The sequence below is a fragment of the Labeo rohita genome, chromosome 6 (assembly GCF_022985175.1).
Source record: "Labeo rohita strain BAU-BD-2019 chromosome 6, IGBB_LRoh.1.0, whole genome shotgun sequence".
Lineage (NCBI taxonomy): Eukaryota > Metazoa > Chordata > Actinopteri > Cypriniformes > Cyprinidae > Labeo > Labeo rohita.
The window spans coordinates 13,567,875-13,585,317 of NC_066874.1; the positions used below are offsets into that span (position 1 = coordinate 13,567,875).

At 36.5% G+C, this 17,443-nt stretch overlaps 1 protein-coding gene across 5 annotated transcripts in view; it reads left to right on the top strand.

Annotated features, from left to right (window-relative positions):
• Positions 1-589: 589 nt before the first annotated feature.
• The window catches only part of rptor (regulatory associated protein of MTOR, complex 1), a 213,426-nt gene continuing 196,572 nt past the window's right edge, over positions 590-17,443 (top strand). For 4 of the 5 annotated variants that reach the window (XM_051111865.1, XM_051111867.1, XM_051111866.1 and 1 more), the window contains exons 1-2: positions 591-1,005; positions 8,332-8,506. In XM_051111865.1, coding sequence (XP_050967822.1) covers positions 8,339-8,506 — 168 coding nt within the window. In that variant the 5' untranslated portion in view covers positions 591-1,005; positions 8,332-8,338. Of the gene's footprint in view, positions 1,006-8,331; positions 8,507-17,443 lie in introns of all 5 variants that reach the window. The other variant, XM_051111869.1, reaches the window with a different exon arrangement.

The following is a 17,443-nucleotide window of genomic DNA, read 5'->3' on the forward strand; positions in this document are numbered from 1 at the left end:
AATTATCTATCTATCTATCTATCTATCTATAATCTGACCATTACTATCTATCTATCTATCTGACAGACTGCATTCAAACTTTAAAACTTGAAAATATTTCAGACTGAAAACCATCCAAACTTATTATTATTTTTTTTTAATTTAAACTTCTTAAGCTTCTTAAACTTTTTAAAGTTTTCAAACTTTTCAAACTTTTTAATCTTTCTGGTCCGGCTTTCTCAAGCCAACTTAAAGTTTGTCTTGACAAACTTTTTTATCTAGTTATTATTTTAATTTACAATAGATAAAGAAAAATCTCTTTTTTTAATTGAAAATCAAAAAAATGTAACAGGCTTTAAATTAACCAAAATATGAAATATCAAAATACAATTGTTAATGTCAAAAAATCTATCATCTCTACTCCACCTTCTACTCTTTTGCCTGATATAATGTCCTTTTTTTAATTAGTAAGGTTTATTTTTCCATATAAAATCTAAGAAGGATTTACTGATATCTTTGGAAATTGCATACATATTGCTAACATAAATCAAGAAAAATCATAACGAGCGGTGACGTATTCGTTTTACGTCCTCATACGTAGCCACGCCCCCAATAAGCGCAGTGCATTCTGGGTCAACCTCAAGATGGCGGCGCCCTTGCGCAAATGTTGAGAAACAGTCTCGGCTGGAAGTCTGATTAAAATTAGCCACAGTTTTACCGTGTCGATCCATCATCAAAAATAACAGAAAGTGCACGGAAAGAGACCGTTGGATTAACGTATCGAACGCCTGTCGTGGCTCACGCAGAGTGTGTGTTTGAGGATGATGATGGGCCGCTGCGCCTGACCCAGAACCAAAAGGAAAGCCATCGCAGATCCCCCTGCAAACACCTCTTGATCCAGCGCTTGCAGATCCTCTACAGGCTGTGGACGCTGCCATTTAAGCTGCTGACGGGAGTGATCTGTGTGATCGTCCGCCGACGCAGCGGATCTCCAGCTCGAGCTTTGGAGAACTCTGCCGATCAGAGGTGCGAGTACAATTCACAAAACAGCCCAGTTTCTCTTCAACAATTCACCATGGTGCCAAATATAATATGTGCTTTAGTAAAAGTGTTGTAATCTGGTATTAGCCTCCACTGTCATCAATAAAGAGAAGAAGTGACACCGTTTCTGAACGCGTCACTGTTCAGAGCAGGCGTAGGCAAACTCAGTTCTGGAGGGCCGGTGTCCCTGCAGAGTTTAGCTTCAACCCTGATCAAACACGCCTGAACAAGCAATGTCTTCAGGATTACTAGAAGACTACAGACAGGTGAGTTTTATCAGGGTTGGAGCTAAACTCTGCAGGGACGCAAGGACGGAGTTTGCCCATGCCTGTTTTAGAGGGTCATCCTATGTTTATTTTTTTTATTTTTATTTTTTTTTTTAAATTACCTGCAGTAATTATGGTATTTAGGCTGAAATTTATAGTTACCATGGTATTTTTTTTAAGCAGCACATTCTAGCAAGAAGCATTGCATCTTCAGTTCTTTTGCAATTGGTTTGAATGTAACTTGACTCTCAGTGTGGTAGACTGATATGCTGGCAACTTTCAGATATTTTTTTTTTTTTTTAATTGGTCAGTTCTTCGTTTTTAAAAAGCCTTTAAAATTAAGATTATTGAATTCAGTGTGGTTTCTCTTGTCTTTACAGTACATGCAGGCTATCTCAACACAAGTAGTTTGAGTCTTAGTGCAGGATTGTTTAGTATCACTATGCAATTGAAATCTGTGAGCCTATGCATTTACCAGTTACGCTTTATTCTGCACAACCAGTGGCACCAAGTGCTAGTGTGGAAATGGTGATTGCAAACTGGTTTATTTGAAAGGTCCCTCTTAATTCACTGAATGAGCTACAAATAGGTAGTTTTGTTCTAAATGTACACAACTGACCAGTCTAAACGTTATGCGTTTGAAATGGTATTTAGGACTTATGGAAAGCTTGATTAATTTCATTGGCTTAATTTTAAGAGCTGTCAAGCTAACCCCTGGCAATAGTTGTGTTTGACTTCATGCAGTGTTGCATAGATCGATTGATATTTGACTTGAGACAGCGGCAACAGCACACCACTGTGACGGATGGCGTCAAAGTACTGCAGGAGTGTTTCGAGAGCAGCCAGTCAGTGCTTTTGAATGGCTGCATAAGCTCTGATGAAAACATAGCTATATGACAACTGTCCAGAAGCACAGATAACAACTATGTTTTATGTTTATTGTAATCCCTACAGATCTGCTAATTCTCATAATTTTTTTTAGATAGTAAAAATTATTTTAATGTAAGCTTAATGTTATTGTGTCATGTTTATCAAAGCTGACCCCATTTATTGGTATTCAAATAGTTACAAAAAATAATAATATATATATATATATATATATGTATGTGTGTGTGTATGTCTTTTAAATACATTTAAATATAAAAATACCTGCATAATTATGCTACTCCCAGAGAAAATGTGCATTTATACACAGTGTGCCAAAAATATGAATGTTGTGAACAACACTTTCTCCACACCAGTCATCCAACTATAGCTGAATTTCCAATACCCTTCAAGATGTGCAAATTTAAATTGCAAGTTGGAAACGTGTCAATTTTGCAAAAACTCCCATACATCGCAAAAAAGTTTTTATGCTCACATGAGGTGTTTTTTCAGGCAATTCGAAAAAGGAATATTTTGCAAAACTGCAATGGAAATGGCTTTTTCGCATTTACAGGTCACATTGCATATGTAAAAAGTCATATGATCTTTCTTCAATGTACTATAAACTCCAAGAAACGCTTCATACGTAGCCACTCTCAAGTATAAGGGGCTTTCCCTAATATTAATGCTTAGACTACGTACACTGCACGCATCTGCGGCGCGTAGGGACACGGTCACTGGAGCCGATGTTATGTTTATACCAACAGCATCGCACACATTTCTGAAGCGGCTCTCCACGCTGCTTGCGTAAAGATACAAGCATATGCCTCTTTCGATTAAATAAAGACAAAATATGTCCAAATCCCACCAAAATCCGTTGCCACGACTTATTGCGAGAGGAACAAATTACGTTTTAGTCGCATAACATCGGTTAATGGAAACGTTGTCATTTCGCAATACTTTTTTTTTTATATCAACATTTAAATAATATCGCCAAAGTCTTGTTTTGTTCACTTGGGTGCAGTTATGCTGAAATAGAAAAGGGCCAGACAGGTAACATTGTTCTGGCATCTGCCAAATCTAAACTCAGCCATCAGACTGCCAAACAGAGAAGTGTGATTAATCATTCCACAGAACATGTTTCCATTGCTCCAGAGTCCAGTGGCAGTGTGCTTTACACCACTCCATGTGATGCTTGGCATTGTACTTGGTAATGTGAGGCTTGCATGCAACTGCTCGGCCATGGAAACCCATTCCATGAAGCTCTCGCCACACGATTCTTGTGTTGATATTAATGTAAGTGGAAATTTGTAACTCTTCAGCTATGGAATCAGCAGAGTGTTGGTGACATTTAAGCAGTATGCACCTTAGCACTTGTTGACCATGCTCTGTGACTGTACATGATCTTCTGCTTCGTGGCTGAGTTGCTGCTTTTCCTAAATGCTTCCTTTTTCCAACGACACCATTTACAGTTGATAATGGAATATCTAGCAGGGATGAAATTTCACAAACTGACCTATTGCAGATTTGGCATCTATCACTGTACAGGGCTCCAGACAAAAAAAATCACTTAAGGAGCCATTGGCTCTTATAAGAAACAAAAATAGGTGCCAAATTTATTTTTATAAGTGCCACAGAATAATATATAATATATATATATATATATATATATATATATATATATATATATATATATATTCTTTTTTTTTTTTTAACACCTTAACATTTCAGCCATACCTGACATACTTGACATACTGTCAAGTGTTTGTCTCCCCTCCTTTATAGCAGCATCTTGTATATGTCCTGGGAACTAAGATTCACTTAAAGTGGGAACAAATAGGTAAATAAAAAAACTTAAATAATGATTAAATTAAAATGTATTGTACCTAAAAGTTAAATAAAAACTGTTCTGTACTGCTTAAAAACACTTTACTCAAATAATACTAAATGTATTTGTTTTTTAGCATTAATTTATATTTAATTGAGTGATTCTAGCATACCACTAGAGGGAGCCTGAGTACCTGCACCCAGTACTCATGCTTTGAGAACCACTGATGTAGACAACAGGTTAAGTAAAAATATGAATATGCAATATAGCGCATATATTTAGCAAAATATATTTGGGCTTACAGTAGGCTTACGTCTTTTTTACGTCATTTTGATGTCCATTCATGTTTATTTTGTACTATAATAGTAAAGAGAAAAATAGGATGGGTTCACTTGCCACTTTAACTGAGGTGCTAAAGCGATCGCTCATGCTATATCTGTGAGCGCCAAAATGGTATTTATTGTTTGAATTTCATTATGAATTTGGCAGAATTTTAAAGCTGATACTTTTTTACAAGGTAACAGAGCACAAAGCTTATTGCAATTATTAGATGGCAAATGCACTACAAATAATATGAAGTTCACACATTAAAAGAACACAGCATATAGGCTAAGATCTTAATATAAAGAAACCCTATTAGTATTGATTGTTGATTATAAATGAGAATTGTTAATGATATTATTAATGTCCACAAAGCTAACAGCTTTACCTGTTGTAGTTTGTTCAAGTTGCGCACGAAAGACTGCTTTTGTGCACATTTACTTTGCACGTCTCCATCATTTTCGATCTCTCTCATCTTGCAACAGCTGGAGCTTGCTTTTTTATTAGCAGGTGTGCCAACAACAATAGATCAAAAAATGGTACACTTCCCATTAGGGATGTGCCTTACTCCGAATACAGTGTTTAGAAAGGAAATGACGTGTACTATGAAACTCCTAAAGGGAATAAATACGAGATGGGAAGAAAAATATATATTTTGATGCTTTCTCTCACAATTATATCATTGGGTAATTGTACTATATATAAATTAAACCCGTTATTAATATGCTCGCTTTTTACTTTTATTTTCATTATTCTCGATCACACGTACACTGTGTATACAACGGAGAAGCAGTACTTACCACACATTTTACCAGATTAGATGTTTGTCAGTGGTGCTCAGGATCTGCAAATCATTCGCCATCGTCCTATCAGTCATCTCTCCTTACTCGGTTTATGTGGTAAGTGAAATTTTATGTAATGTAATGTAACAGGCAACCTAGCAGGCAGCTAACCATGTTCCTTTAGTGGCTCCATAGAAACCATTGTTTGTTTTCCGTGCCTTTGTGAATATGGATTCAGGCGCATCTCTACTTCCCATTATAACAAAAGATCAATAATTACTTGCCCCTGCTGAAAATGGGGCAGGATGTATTCATTTTTCTTCCATCATTGCAGTTTTTGTTTTGCTCTGACCACATCCTGTTATTATTATTAGGCCTAGGCTATTATTATTATATTAACTAAAAAATTGATTTGTAAAATTTGTAAATCAATGTGAATCACTAGAAGACTGAATCATGATTCAAATGTGAATCAATTCCCCCACCCCCACCCCCCACCCTTATTATCCACCTTTTTCTTCGCGTAGAATGGAAACAGCCATTTGTTAATTTTATGGGTCTGGTTTCTGGTCTCATCTGCGTCCAGCTATTTCTAGCTGTATAAAACAGCTTGTTTTGCTGCTTGATATTGCAAATTGGTGTGTCTTACCATATTATTTTAATGTATTATCCTAATTATGAGCGCACTGGTTTGTAGTGCAGACAGTTTTACTGTTTACTGCACGTTGTTATTCTTCTTGTTATTTCCCTTTAGTGTGTAATTAACCAGAAGTCTCACCCATAGGCTTACTTCCGCATCAAAGAAAAAGGTGGATAATACGTGTGCAGTGTACATAGTTGCTGTGACAACTTAATGTGCTTGCTGCTTTTGTCATAAAAGCGCTTGAGCATTAGATATGGAGTTTAAATATTACTAGTAAGAATTCGTTAGATACTATTACCCAAGGCTTGACATTAACACCCTCCAAGCCACCAAATGCAGGTGGATTTTAGCAGTGGTGTGTAACACAGTAGGCACTTGACTAGTAGGCACTTTAACACTAGCCACTTGACTAGTTGAGGTTTATATACACTGAAAGTACATTAACGTTAAAGGAGACGTCCACTTCCAGACCAAAAATTGACAGATAATGTTCTCACCCCTTGTCATCCAAGATGTTCATGTCTTTCTTTCTTCAGCCTTAAAGAAATTCGTTTTTTTTTAGGGAAGCATTTCAGGATTTTTCTCCATATAATAAACTGTATGGTGCCCCAATTTTGAACTTCCAAAATGCAGTTTAAATGCAGCTTCAAACGATCCCAAATGCGGTTGTAAAAGATCCTAACCGAAGGGTCTTATATAACAATAATACAATGTATATACTGTTTAATGTATATCTCATGTTCTCTCTCAACTTCAAAACTGTCTTATACTGCTGTTTTACCTTTTTTGGTGAGGGTGTTTGAACGATTGGAGTTTTTCGACATACCCTAACTGTCTTGAGGCAGAATACACAGAGTTCAGGGAGAGTAAGACAAGACGAGCGTTTGAGATCAAAAAGTATTTAAATTGTATATTTTTAATGAAAATAACCGATTGTTTCGCTAGATAAGACCCTTCTTCTTTAGCTGGGATCGTTTACAACTGCATTTGGGATTGTTTGAAGCCGCATTTAAACTGCATTTTGGATGTTCAAAATCGGGGCACCATACCAGTCCATTATATGGAGAAAAATCCTGAAATGTTTAACTCGAAAAACATCATTTTTTTTTTATGGCTGAAGAAAAAAAGACATGAACATCTTGGATGACATTTTAATTACGGCATAACTTGTATACTGTCATACATCTGATCTGTCACTGAAGCATTAGACAAATGAATTAGATTGCGATCTGCCAAACAGCTGCACATAAGCACTGTAAAGGGATACCTTGGCAACATTACGTAATCGTGAATAACTTTTGTTTTTGTTTTTTGTTTTTTTTTTGTATTTTTTTCCTTTTTATAATGCAGATTATTCAGCAGGCTGTCACTTCTAGTTAGATGCGTGTGGACTTGCTGTAGCATTATCAATTATAAAATCAGTAGACTACTAACAGTTTGAGATTAAGCTCTTCTTAAAATGACCAGCAGGTGGCGCTTGAAATACTTTGGTGACAGCGTTTTTCCAGCTGAGACGCTTGGTTGCTATGATTTGGAATAGGCTATGCACGGCGGCAAAGTATTGCTAGTATCTCATTTTAAGAATTTTACTTAATATTAAAAAAAGCCCATCCTCTATTTACTGCTGGGTAAATAGTAACAGTAACGATCGCTGTGTTTTACAGTTATCAACACAGCTACATAAAAGCAACAACAAAACAGAACAAAAAAACATCAAAAAGAGGGCAAGGGCAAATGAACTTGTAATTATTATGGCAGTGCATCAGAATTCTGTGTCATCAGATTGCCAAAAATAACACAGAACATTTTACGCACCATTTACACGTGGTAGGGAGCAGGTGTACATTTCGTTGGTACCAGCTAACGTTTTGAAAATACAAACATTTTAATGAATTTGAAAATTTACGTCAGAACGGCTTTACGAATGATTTCCCCAAAAATTCATTCTGCTTCTGGTTCATGAATGAGGTCCACTGTCTTTAGGGCTATTGGCTCCACTTACACTGAGCATCCTTCACAGTAACATGGCATGATTTTATACATTTGATACATATCTGCTATCACTGGTTATTCTGTTCTCTGAAATGAGGGAACAAGACGTTGTGATTCTGGTGTGTTACTTCTGCTCAGGGTTTTTCGTAACTTAGTTATTCATTCAGAAGACTTGTGACCACCCCAGGTTTGCTTGTTTAAGCACCATTGGCTATTGCAAGGCAATAGCGTGATTCAATCAGGCTTCAGTATTTCTAGGAGAAACGTGTTTACCAACAGCATCAGCAGATGTGACGTCTTATTCCATCTTTTCAAAGAACTGAGGTTTATGTGAGTAACTGGAGACGTTATAGTCTGATATAACATTTATTATTGTTTAATAAATTGTTTTGTACATTTGGAAAATTACCAGCGTCTCATATAATCGGTGAAGCTCCAACCTCCAAAATGTTTACTTTTGATACTTTTTTGTGTTCAGAATCAGGTTCAAAATCATTGAATTAAACCACTTTAATAATACACAACAGCTCTTTGTCTCTACTTTCTACATTTTAGATCTGCAAAGAGACGGTTATATAAGTGTGTTTTTTTTTGTTGTATCCTTTTTTTTTTTAGATTCCTTATGAAAATGGATGCTGAGCTGCTTCACTCCCCTGTGGTTGGTCTGGTGGAGGAGGAGGAGGTGGACATGACTGACTGGAACCTTCCACTGGCCTTCATGAAGAAACGCCACACAGAGAAGATTGAGGGATCCAAAGCTTTGGCTCAGAGCTGGAGAATGAAAGACAGGGTAAGGCTTTAGTCGTCTAAGCATCAGACTAATCAACTTCATTGTAGAGTTGCACGATATTCCGGTACTTAAAAAGTATTGCGATACCCTGCTTTTAAAAATGGTAGGATTCCACATTTTACTAGACCTCCGTGAAGTTGGCACCCCATAAAAAGAAATAATCACCAAAACCACGCCATTCGTTTGTGCTACGTTTGTGCTGATTTGTGCCGCAAAAACGAACATTTGTGCTGGTTTGGTGTTTGAGATATTAAACATTATTTTTTTGTAGTGATCGACCGATATTGATTTTTTTATTACTGATTATTTGCATGATTACGTGCCCGATAACCAATATGCAGAACCGATATTTATTTACTGTTATAAATTAAACAGGGACTGAGTGAATTAAGTCCATACTTCACTTTGGTTTTTCCTCCTTTAAGTCATCTTAAAAAGTGTTGAAAATTGGCAGTCTTTCATGTTAAATTTAATCTTCATATTGCAACAATAAAAACATTTTATTTATAAAATGCATCAGCTACAACAATGATAAGCAAAATAAATGTTGAATGTAGAATGTCAAATGGAGAAAATTATTAAAGGACAGGAGTCATATCTACTTTGTTTTAAACTACAGTTTATAAACTGTTTAATAGGCTAAAGAGCGAAGAAATGATGTTAATATTAATGATAATGTTAATTCACAGAATAATATTCTCTGGAATATTGGAATATAACAAACAAAACATTGTATTTTATTGTATTTATCAACTGGTATGTTATATCAGAATTACTACAATTGTTTTTGTCGTTCTATTCTGAAATGCCTGCTGACAGCGCGGTTTATCTATGCATTTACATAGAAGTATACTCAAACTGTGATCGCTGGCAAACATAATAAATGATTTCCATAGGGTTGTATATATTTAGAAATGTATTAGAATGGTTCTATAGTAAATGTTAATATAATTGAGGGTGTTTTAAACAAGTGAATCTTGTTAAAAGTTACATGCGGTGGCTATCAGAGCATCAAGCCGGTGAGTGAACGTAGAGCCCTGAATTTCAGCCCGAGCCCGATGGGCCCCGACTTTTTTACGTCCCTAGGGCCGGGCTTCGGGCCAAGTTTCACGTCATAGCTCAGACGCGGGCCGGGCTTCGGGTCTGTTTTAGACTTCTCCTTATTTTTATATTTTTGATATCCACAATTTATGGTTATGAAAAAAATCCGCGCTGGTGGAAACAACACAAGACTTCACTTTCGATTTCACTTTTGAGACCGGCTTGGAAGGCGTTTAGTGTCTCCATCAGCAGCAGCAGCGAGCACGCCTTCACCGCAATCCGCGTTCAAGTGCATGCAATAGGCTAAAGCTTGTTGTAAAGCACCGGCAAAGGTAATTACCATGAATGTGTTGAGGGGAAAATAGTAAGGAGATTTTTTAATTATTTATTATTAAACTAGCGTTTTCTGAGTCCGTGATTTCAGGATGAATTTGCCGATCCGGACTCGCCATCTTCTCTTTGGACACGCCTTTAAATAGAAAAGCATCATTACAGATTACATAATGAAAAAGTTTTCGATTTGATTTATTTCGTTAAGTAATAGTTTTGAGTTTTCTATAGGTATATTTATCATGTCTGTGAGGTTTGTATTCGCTGAATTTCGGTTTATTTTTGTGAAGCGCTCCTGTTGAGAACAGAAATCGATTAGTGATTGTTTTATAAAAGCACCGTTTGCAACATTTTGTTGATATTGTGAGTGCACACAAATAAAAGTAGACCCTTTACAGTTATAAATGATGTATTACTCTACCTTTATGAGCAAAAATGGCGGAATAATGAAATTGTTTCCACTGAAAGAAATGTGATTAGTGATTGCGCTGGTGCGCCCGTGTCCTGTAAGCAGCTTTAGCTTCCACTCTCCGCACAGAGTATTGGGTATGTGCCTAATAGCGCACATTTATCCAAGTTTAACATTGAAACTAACATTGCTTTATACTTTAACTCTTTTATGCCATTATCTATAGATTTTATTTAAGGCAAGGATTATTACGTGACTGAATTCAAGCTATTTCTTATGACGGTTTAAGCCTATATGTGACTTCATAAGACTAATGAACATACAACAGCGAGAGAATTAAATTCAGCGCTTTTATTTCCAACATGTGCCCATTCATGGCTGTCTATTATTCAATTCAGGCAAAGGTACTGGGACAGGACTGAGTTCGTCTCTCTTTCTTATGACGGTTTAAGCCTATACGTGACTCGATGTATCGGTCGAGCTCAATTTTTTTTTTGACTGTGTGACGTCACTTTCTACCCCATGTTGCCCAAATCGCTCCAGACCGGCACAGTTCGTTTGTGCTCAATTTGTGCCCATTTGTGCCGTTAAAACAAACACTGTATCTGTTTTCCTTCCCTAGATATAACCAAAATATTTTTGGGGCTGTGACGTCACTCTCCACCCCAGTTCGTCTAAATCACACAAAACTGGTGTCATTCGTTTGTGCTCCATTTGTGCCGGTTTGTGCCGACGTGAACGTCAAATATATTTCCCCTTCTTAGAAGTAACATAAACAATTCAGGGCAGTGACGTCACTCTCCACCCCATGCCTTCCAAATCTCTCCAAACTGGTGCCGTTTGCTTGTGCTCAATTTGTGCCTGTTTGTGCCGTTAAAACAAACCTGGTATCTCCGAGCCCTTCTTAAATACAATGGGAAAAACACTTGTTTGGGACTGTTACGTAACTCTCTACCCCATATTGTCTAAATCGCTCCAAAAGGTGCCATTCGTTTGTGCCGTTTTGTGCCGCTATAATAAACATTGTATCTAATTGCCTTCCTTAGAAATAACAAATACAATACGGGGCAGTGACGTCACTCTCCACCCCATGCTTTCTAAATCTCTCCAAACCGGTGCCGTTCGTTTGTGCTCGATTTGTTCCCTTTATGCCGTTAAAAGAAATCCTGTAACTATGACCGCTGCTTAAATATAAGGAAAACAAAACTTTTTACGAACAGTGACGTCACTCTCCACCCCACGCAATCTAAATCATTCCAAAATGTTGCCATTTGTTTGTGCTCGATTTGTGCCCATTTGTGCTGTTCAAATTACATTGTTTCTATTTCCCATCCTCAGAAACAAATACAAAATGGGGCAGTGACCTCACTCTCCACCCCATGCCTTCCAAATATCTCCAAATCGGTGCCTTTGGTTTGTGCACGATTTGTGCCGGTTTGTGCCGTTAAAAGAAACCATGTAACTATGACCTCTCTTTAAATATAACGAAAATTTCACTCTCCACCCCATTTAGCACCACCGCAGAGTTAAAAAAAAATAGTGTTCGTGCTGCCTTAAAATTTTACATTTAGTCAGCTAAGATGACTAAATTTAAATTTCAAGGCAGCATGAACACTAACTTTAACAAAAAAAAAAAAAAAAAAATTGTTTGTGCTGGATTCCCGACGAATATTCTTTAATATTTTTAGTGGCAAAGTGGCTGTATTTATTTTAGTTTCTTTAAGTTATTTTGGAAATATGTTTGGGAGATTTTGTGTTTGTTAAATTCTTCTTTTTTTTGCCGACCAAGCCACCAGTAGCAGACAGTGATCTGATTATAGATTATGTTCTAGCCTTTTCAAATCAAGACGACTTGCCTAAAATAAAATCTATAGATATAAAACAATTAATGCATCCCACAATATTAATATAAACATTTAACATAAATGTGCGCTTTTAGGTGCATTTCAATCCATTGTGCAGAGAGTGGAAGCTACAGCACGCTGATATGGAGGCGCCGACAAGATCGCTTGCAATTTTTTAATTAATATCTACGCCATCATTTTTGCTCATAAAGTGTAAGTGTAATACATCATTCGGAACTGCAAAGGGTCTACTTTTATTTGTGTGCACTCACAACGTCAATAAAACATTCGTTATTAAATTGGTTAGGTTATTTTTTCAACATGCATTAAAATATATACAAAAACGTTTTACCTTGTAGATCCAAGTGGCACCTTTTGGAGCTATTTGGATGATATGGGGTGGAGAGTTACGTAACAGTCCCAAACAAGTATTTTTTTCATTAGTATATATCAATTTCTTGTAGTCTTTTCCAGTGACCGGTAATTTGTCCTGCCATGCACACATTCAGTAACCTATAGCTTAAGCCTATTTTATCTATGAGCCCTTTTTCCACAGTCCGTTATGTCCTTTTTCGTTTTCTTATGCAGTGCGGTAAATAATCGTTTGTAAGGGGGGCAGAAAAACTTTACCATATTAGCTATTAAATGCAGTCATACCGTGCAATTGCAGTTAGGCTACATATTTCCTATAGATAATGGCATATTAAGTGCTTATGTTTTCTCCCTTTAAATATCCTATTTAAGACGAATTTTAGTTACAACCAAGATTATTATTATATACATACACTCTGCAGTGGCGCTAAATGGGGTGGACAGTGAAATTTTCGTTATATTTAAAAAGAGGCCATGGTTACATGGTTTCTTTTAACGGCACAAACCGGCACAAATCGAGCACAAACGAACGGCGCCGGTTTTGTGCGATTTGGATGAAGTGGGGTGTAGAGTGACGTCATTGCCCCGTATTGTATTTGTTATTTCTAAGGAAGGGAATTAGATGCAATGTTTTTTAACGACACAAATCGAGCACAAACAAATTGCACCTTTTGGAGTGATTTGGATGATATGGGGTGGAGAGTTACGTAACAGTCCCAAGCAAGTATTTTTCCCATTATATTTAAGAAGGGCTCGGAGATACCAGGTTTGTTTTAACGGCACAAACGGGCACAAATCAAGCACAAACAAACGGCAACGGTTTGGAGAGATTTGGAAGGCATGAGGTAGAGAGTGACGTCACTGTCCCGAATTGTTTTTGTTATTTCTAAGAAGGGGAAATATATTTGGCGTTCATTTCAACGGCACAAACTGGCACAAATTGAGCACAAACGAATGACACAAGTTTTGTGTGATTTAGACGAACTGAGATGGAGAGTGACGTCACAGCCCCAAAATTATTTTGGTTATATCTAGGGAAGGAAAACCGATACAGTGTTTGTTTTAACGGCACAAACAGGCACAAATTGAGCACAAATAAACTGCGCCAGTTTGGAGTCATTTGGGCAACATGGGGTGGGAAGTGACGTCACACAGTCAAAAAATTATGTTTAATATCTCAAACACCGAACCAGCACAAACGTTCGTTTCTGCGGCACAAATCAGCATAAATGTAGCACAAACAAATGGCATTGTTTTACTGATTATTTCTTTTTATGGGGTGCCAACTTCAGGTTTTTACTAGTACCGGTACTTTATGAATGCATTTTAATAAGAGCCGTATTTCTACATGTCTGTGTTGGTGAATGGCACAGACGCACAGTTTTGTTTACTACACACGTACGTGTGACACTCGTGGTGTTTTCAGCCTCTGCCGCCTCAGTGTATGAGTACATGAACACATGAACATAATTTCTAGAACTGCTCTTCATTAAAACTTCATGAGCATTTTATCGTTTCTTTTGCAGAAAACTATCGTCATATAACAAAGACCCTAAAGGTCTTCACAGCAACCCGCAAAAATAAAAGTTTGGCTTAACTTGACAGCCAGAAATATATTAATATATTACTTAATGTAAAGATAGTACTAATTAGGGCTGCAACGATTAATCGCACAATGTCGTGAGGCGCGTTTAGTCAATGAAGCCGGTACTTTGATTAGTAGTAAAGCTCCACCACGTGGGTTCAGCTGGAGCGGCAAGTAATACACAGAGCCATACATCACTGACAAGCTACATTGACTAAATTGACTAAACGCGCCTCAGGACATCGTGCGATTAATCGTTGCAACCCTAGTACTAATACTACTAATAAAAAATATTATTAAAACAATGTTTAAGGAATATTTACCACAACACAGTAAATACACAACACAGTATTTCTGAAAAAAAAAATAGCCTATAATAAATTAATTATTTATCAAAACTAGTTATCCTTTATAATTTCATTAGACATTCTTTTGATTATTAAAATGTAAACGATTAAAATAGAATCCAAAAGATTAATTGAAATAGAGATTCACAAACAAAACTGAATTTGAGAAAAATAATAAAATGTATTTAATAGAATTTTTGTTAAACTTTAATAAATTGCTGTTAAATTCTGCAAATTTCATGATTTCAATTAATTAGACATGCTTTTTGATAAATATTTTTTTAATGTAACCATTAAAATAGAGTCTAGAAAAATTTCATAGGGCCCTTTTTAGTTAATTTGTGTCTTTGTTTTATTCTAGTTGTCCTTAAGTTTGTTATTTGCATCTACGTTCATATTATTAATAATAAAGATAAAATGATAAAAAATGACTATGTCATGATATAAATTGTTGTTGTGAAATAAAATTACTGTATCTATGGCTTTATCCTTCAAACTAACTTACCAATTAAAGCAAAGATTTCTACATACCTGTAGGCTCGGTAGTTGTACCATAATCCTGTGTAGTGGCACTGGCATGTGATTATTAAGAAAGGATGTGACGTCCAAGTGCACACACACAGTAGTGAACACACACAAACCGTGAACACACACCCGGAGCAGTTGGGGGTTCGGTGCCTTGCTCAAGGGACTCATCTCAGTAGTGGTATTGAGGGTGGACTCAAACCCGCAACCTTGGTTACAAGCCTGACTCCCTAACATTAGGCCACGGCTGCCCCTATAATTATTGCCCCTACTATTTTTTTTTTTTAAGTTTTATAATTATTATTATTATAAAGCATATTTACTGATAGAAAAAATAACTTTTGAACTTCCTCTAATATATATACATGTAAAATGCAGGTACTGAAATACCTATGAAATACCTAGAATGCAACCATTACCTTTGGAATGAACTCCAGAGTTCTGGCTGTCTCCTCCTGGTACTCCAGATTATTCAGGGCTTGACATTAGTGCTTGTCCACTTGTCCGGGACAAGTGGATTTTGTGAGGGGGCAAGTGAAAGAGAATTTTACTTGCCCGACCGGACAAGTAACCGGATTACAACATAAATAACAAACAATAACTAGGGCAGCACCAAAACTTTGGTGAGAATGATTTTGATTATATTACTTAAATTACTTATTGCTTTCTTATTAGTGTAAACGGTGACTAATAACGGACAGTATCAAGGTTGCATCAGCTGAGGCTCGTGCAGCCTATCTGACTCACAGAAAAATCAAAACTAATAGGTGCAATAACACACACACAAAAAAACATGAACATGGACTATAAAAAAACGACCAAGGACCAGCACGATTGCAAATGTGACACTGATTTTATACAACAGTAGTTCAGTAAACAAGTAGTTAATTTTAACTGACTTAGTTCTTAGACTGAAAATAGTTCTAAGCAAAGCGACAGCAGAACAGTTGCACATCTCCGAGCACACAGCGTTGTTTCATTACTGAATGATTCAGCATGTTTGAACTAATCGGGTGAGTCAATGATTCAGTGAGCCATTCATAAAGATGGCCACTTGCTTCATTTATTGAATGAAATAGGCGTTTTAATTTTTAATTTTTAATTTTAATTTTATTTAAAGTATTGCATTTTTCCAGCATTTCAGATTTCTTATAACATTATTTATGCATATGCAATTTTACAGTTGCATTTGCAGTTTCACTAGAGCAATGATGAAACTACTGCTTCAGAATGGATTACATTTACGGGAAACAACACAACAACAAAAGGCTTTTTTGCCCCGGACAAGTAAGTTTTTTACTCGGACAAGTGAATGACTGATTTACTTGTCCGAAGGACAAGAACATGTTGAGATTTAATGTTGAGCCCTGTATATGTAATATGCTGCGAACAGGCCAGACAGGAAACTGGACTGGACTAACTCATTCTTTTAAACCAAAGAATTACAATCAAAGAATAGACAAATTAGCAAGTTAGCTAAGGTCCTTAAATACACATCTCACTGGTTACGTTAACTGCTTTCACAGCACCGTTCAGAATTTACACAACACACGCATCCTTCATGAGTGAGCTGACCACGGCTGTGTCCAAAAGCTCTAAAATGCTGCCTTTGGAGGCAGCATTCCAAAGCAGGAAGGCATCAAGGCACATCCGAATCCAAATTCTGCTTCACTTCCTGTCTCTGGAGGTACCTTCTTCTGATCGAATTTTGAAGGCAGCATAGATGTGTTCCTCGCTGCCTTCGCTTTCCCACAATCCTGTGCATGTGTGTCATATTCTGGTGAAATTAGACTTGTTACTTTATATAATAGATGAGATCTTGACCATGATATGCTTTATGAATAGTAATAGTGTAAAAGCATAATAAATAATATTGTTTGTAATAATAGTATTTTACAAAAATGTTAAAAGGATGCAAATGAGTAGTAAATAAGAATAATATTTACAATATACTACCAATAATAACGAAACAGCCACTAATAACAATGACCTGTTCTGCAATAATACTTGCAACAGTGCTTTTATTTTTTGAGCAAAAAATGCCATTCTCAGCTGTCTTTTCTGACGCACAGACCTTTAATGAAAATGACATTGAGGTCTTTATATATTATTAAAACATTTATACATAACTGTTTATGATCGTTTTTCTACAAAATGTACAACTTAACCGTTAGGTAACCTAGCAACGACTTCACGTTAAGCTGCCTCTGAAGTCTGTCTGAAACTGTTTCTGGAGTTGCCTTCACAGCCTTCGAAGTCAATGCCTGATAAGGCAGAGAGGCAGCAAGTCAGCTGACTAGGCTTTCGGACACAGCCCACGAGACTTTAGCACACATTTTTATTTTGGCACCTGCGTAAACTTGTGTAAATTTGATTTACACCATAAAACTGAACTGAAATTGTTTTTAACGTGCACAGTAACTAAAATTTAAAACCGTTACAAGAAAGGCTGAATAAACTGTTGCACAGATATAATAAACTATG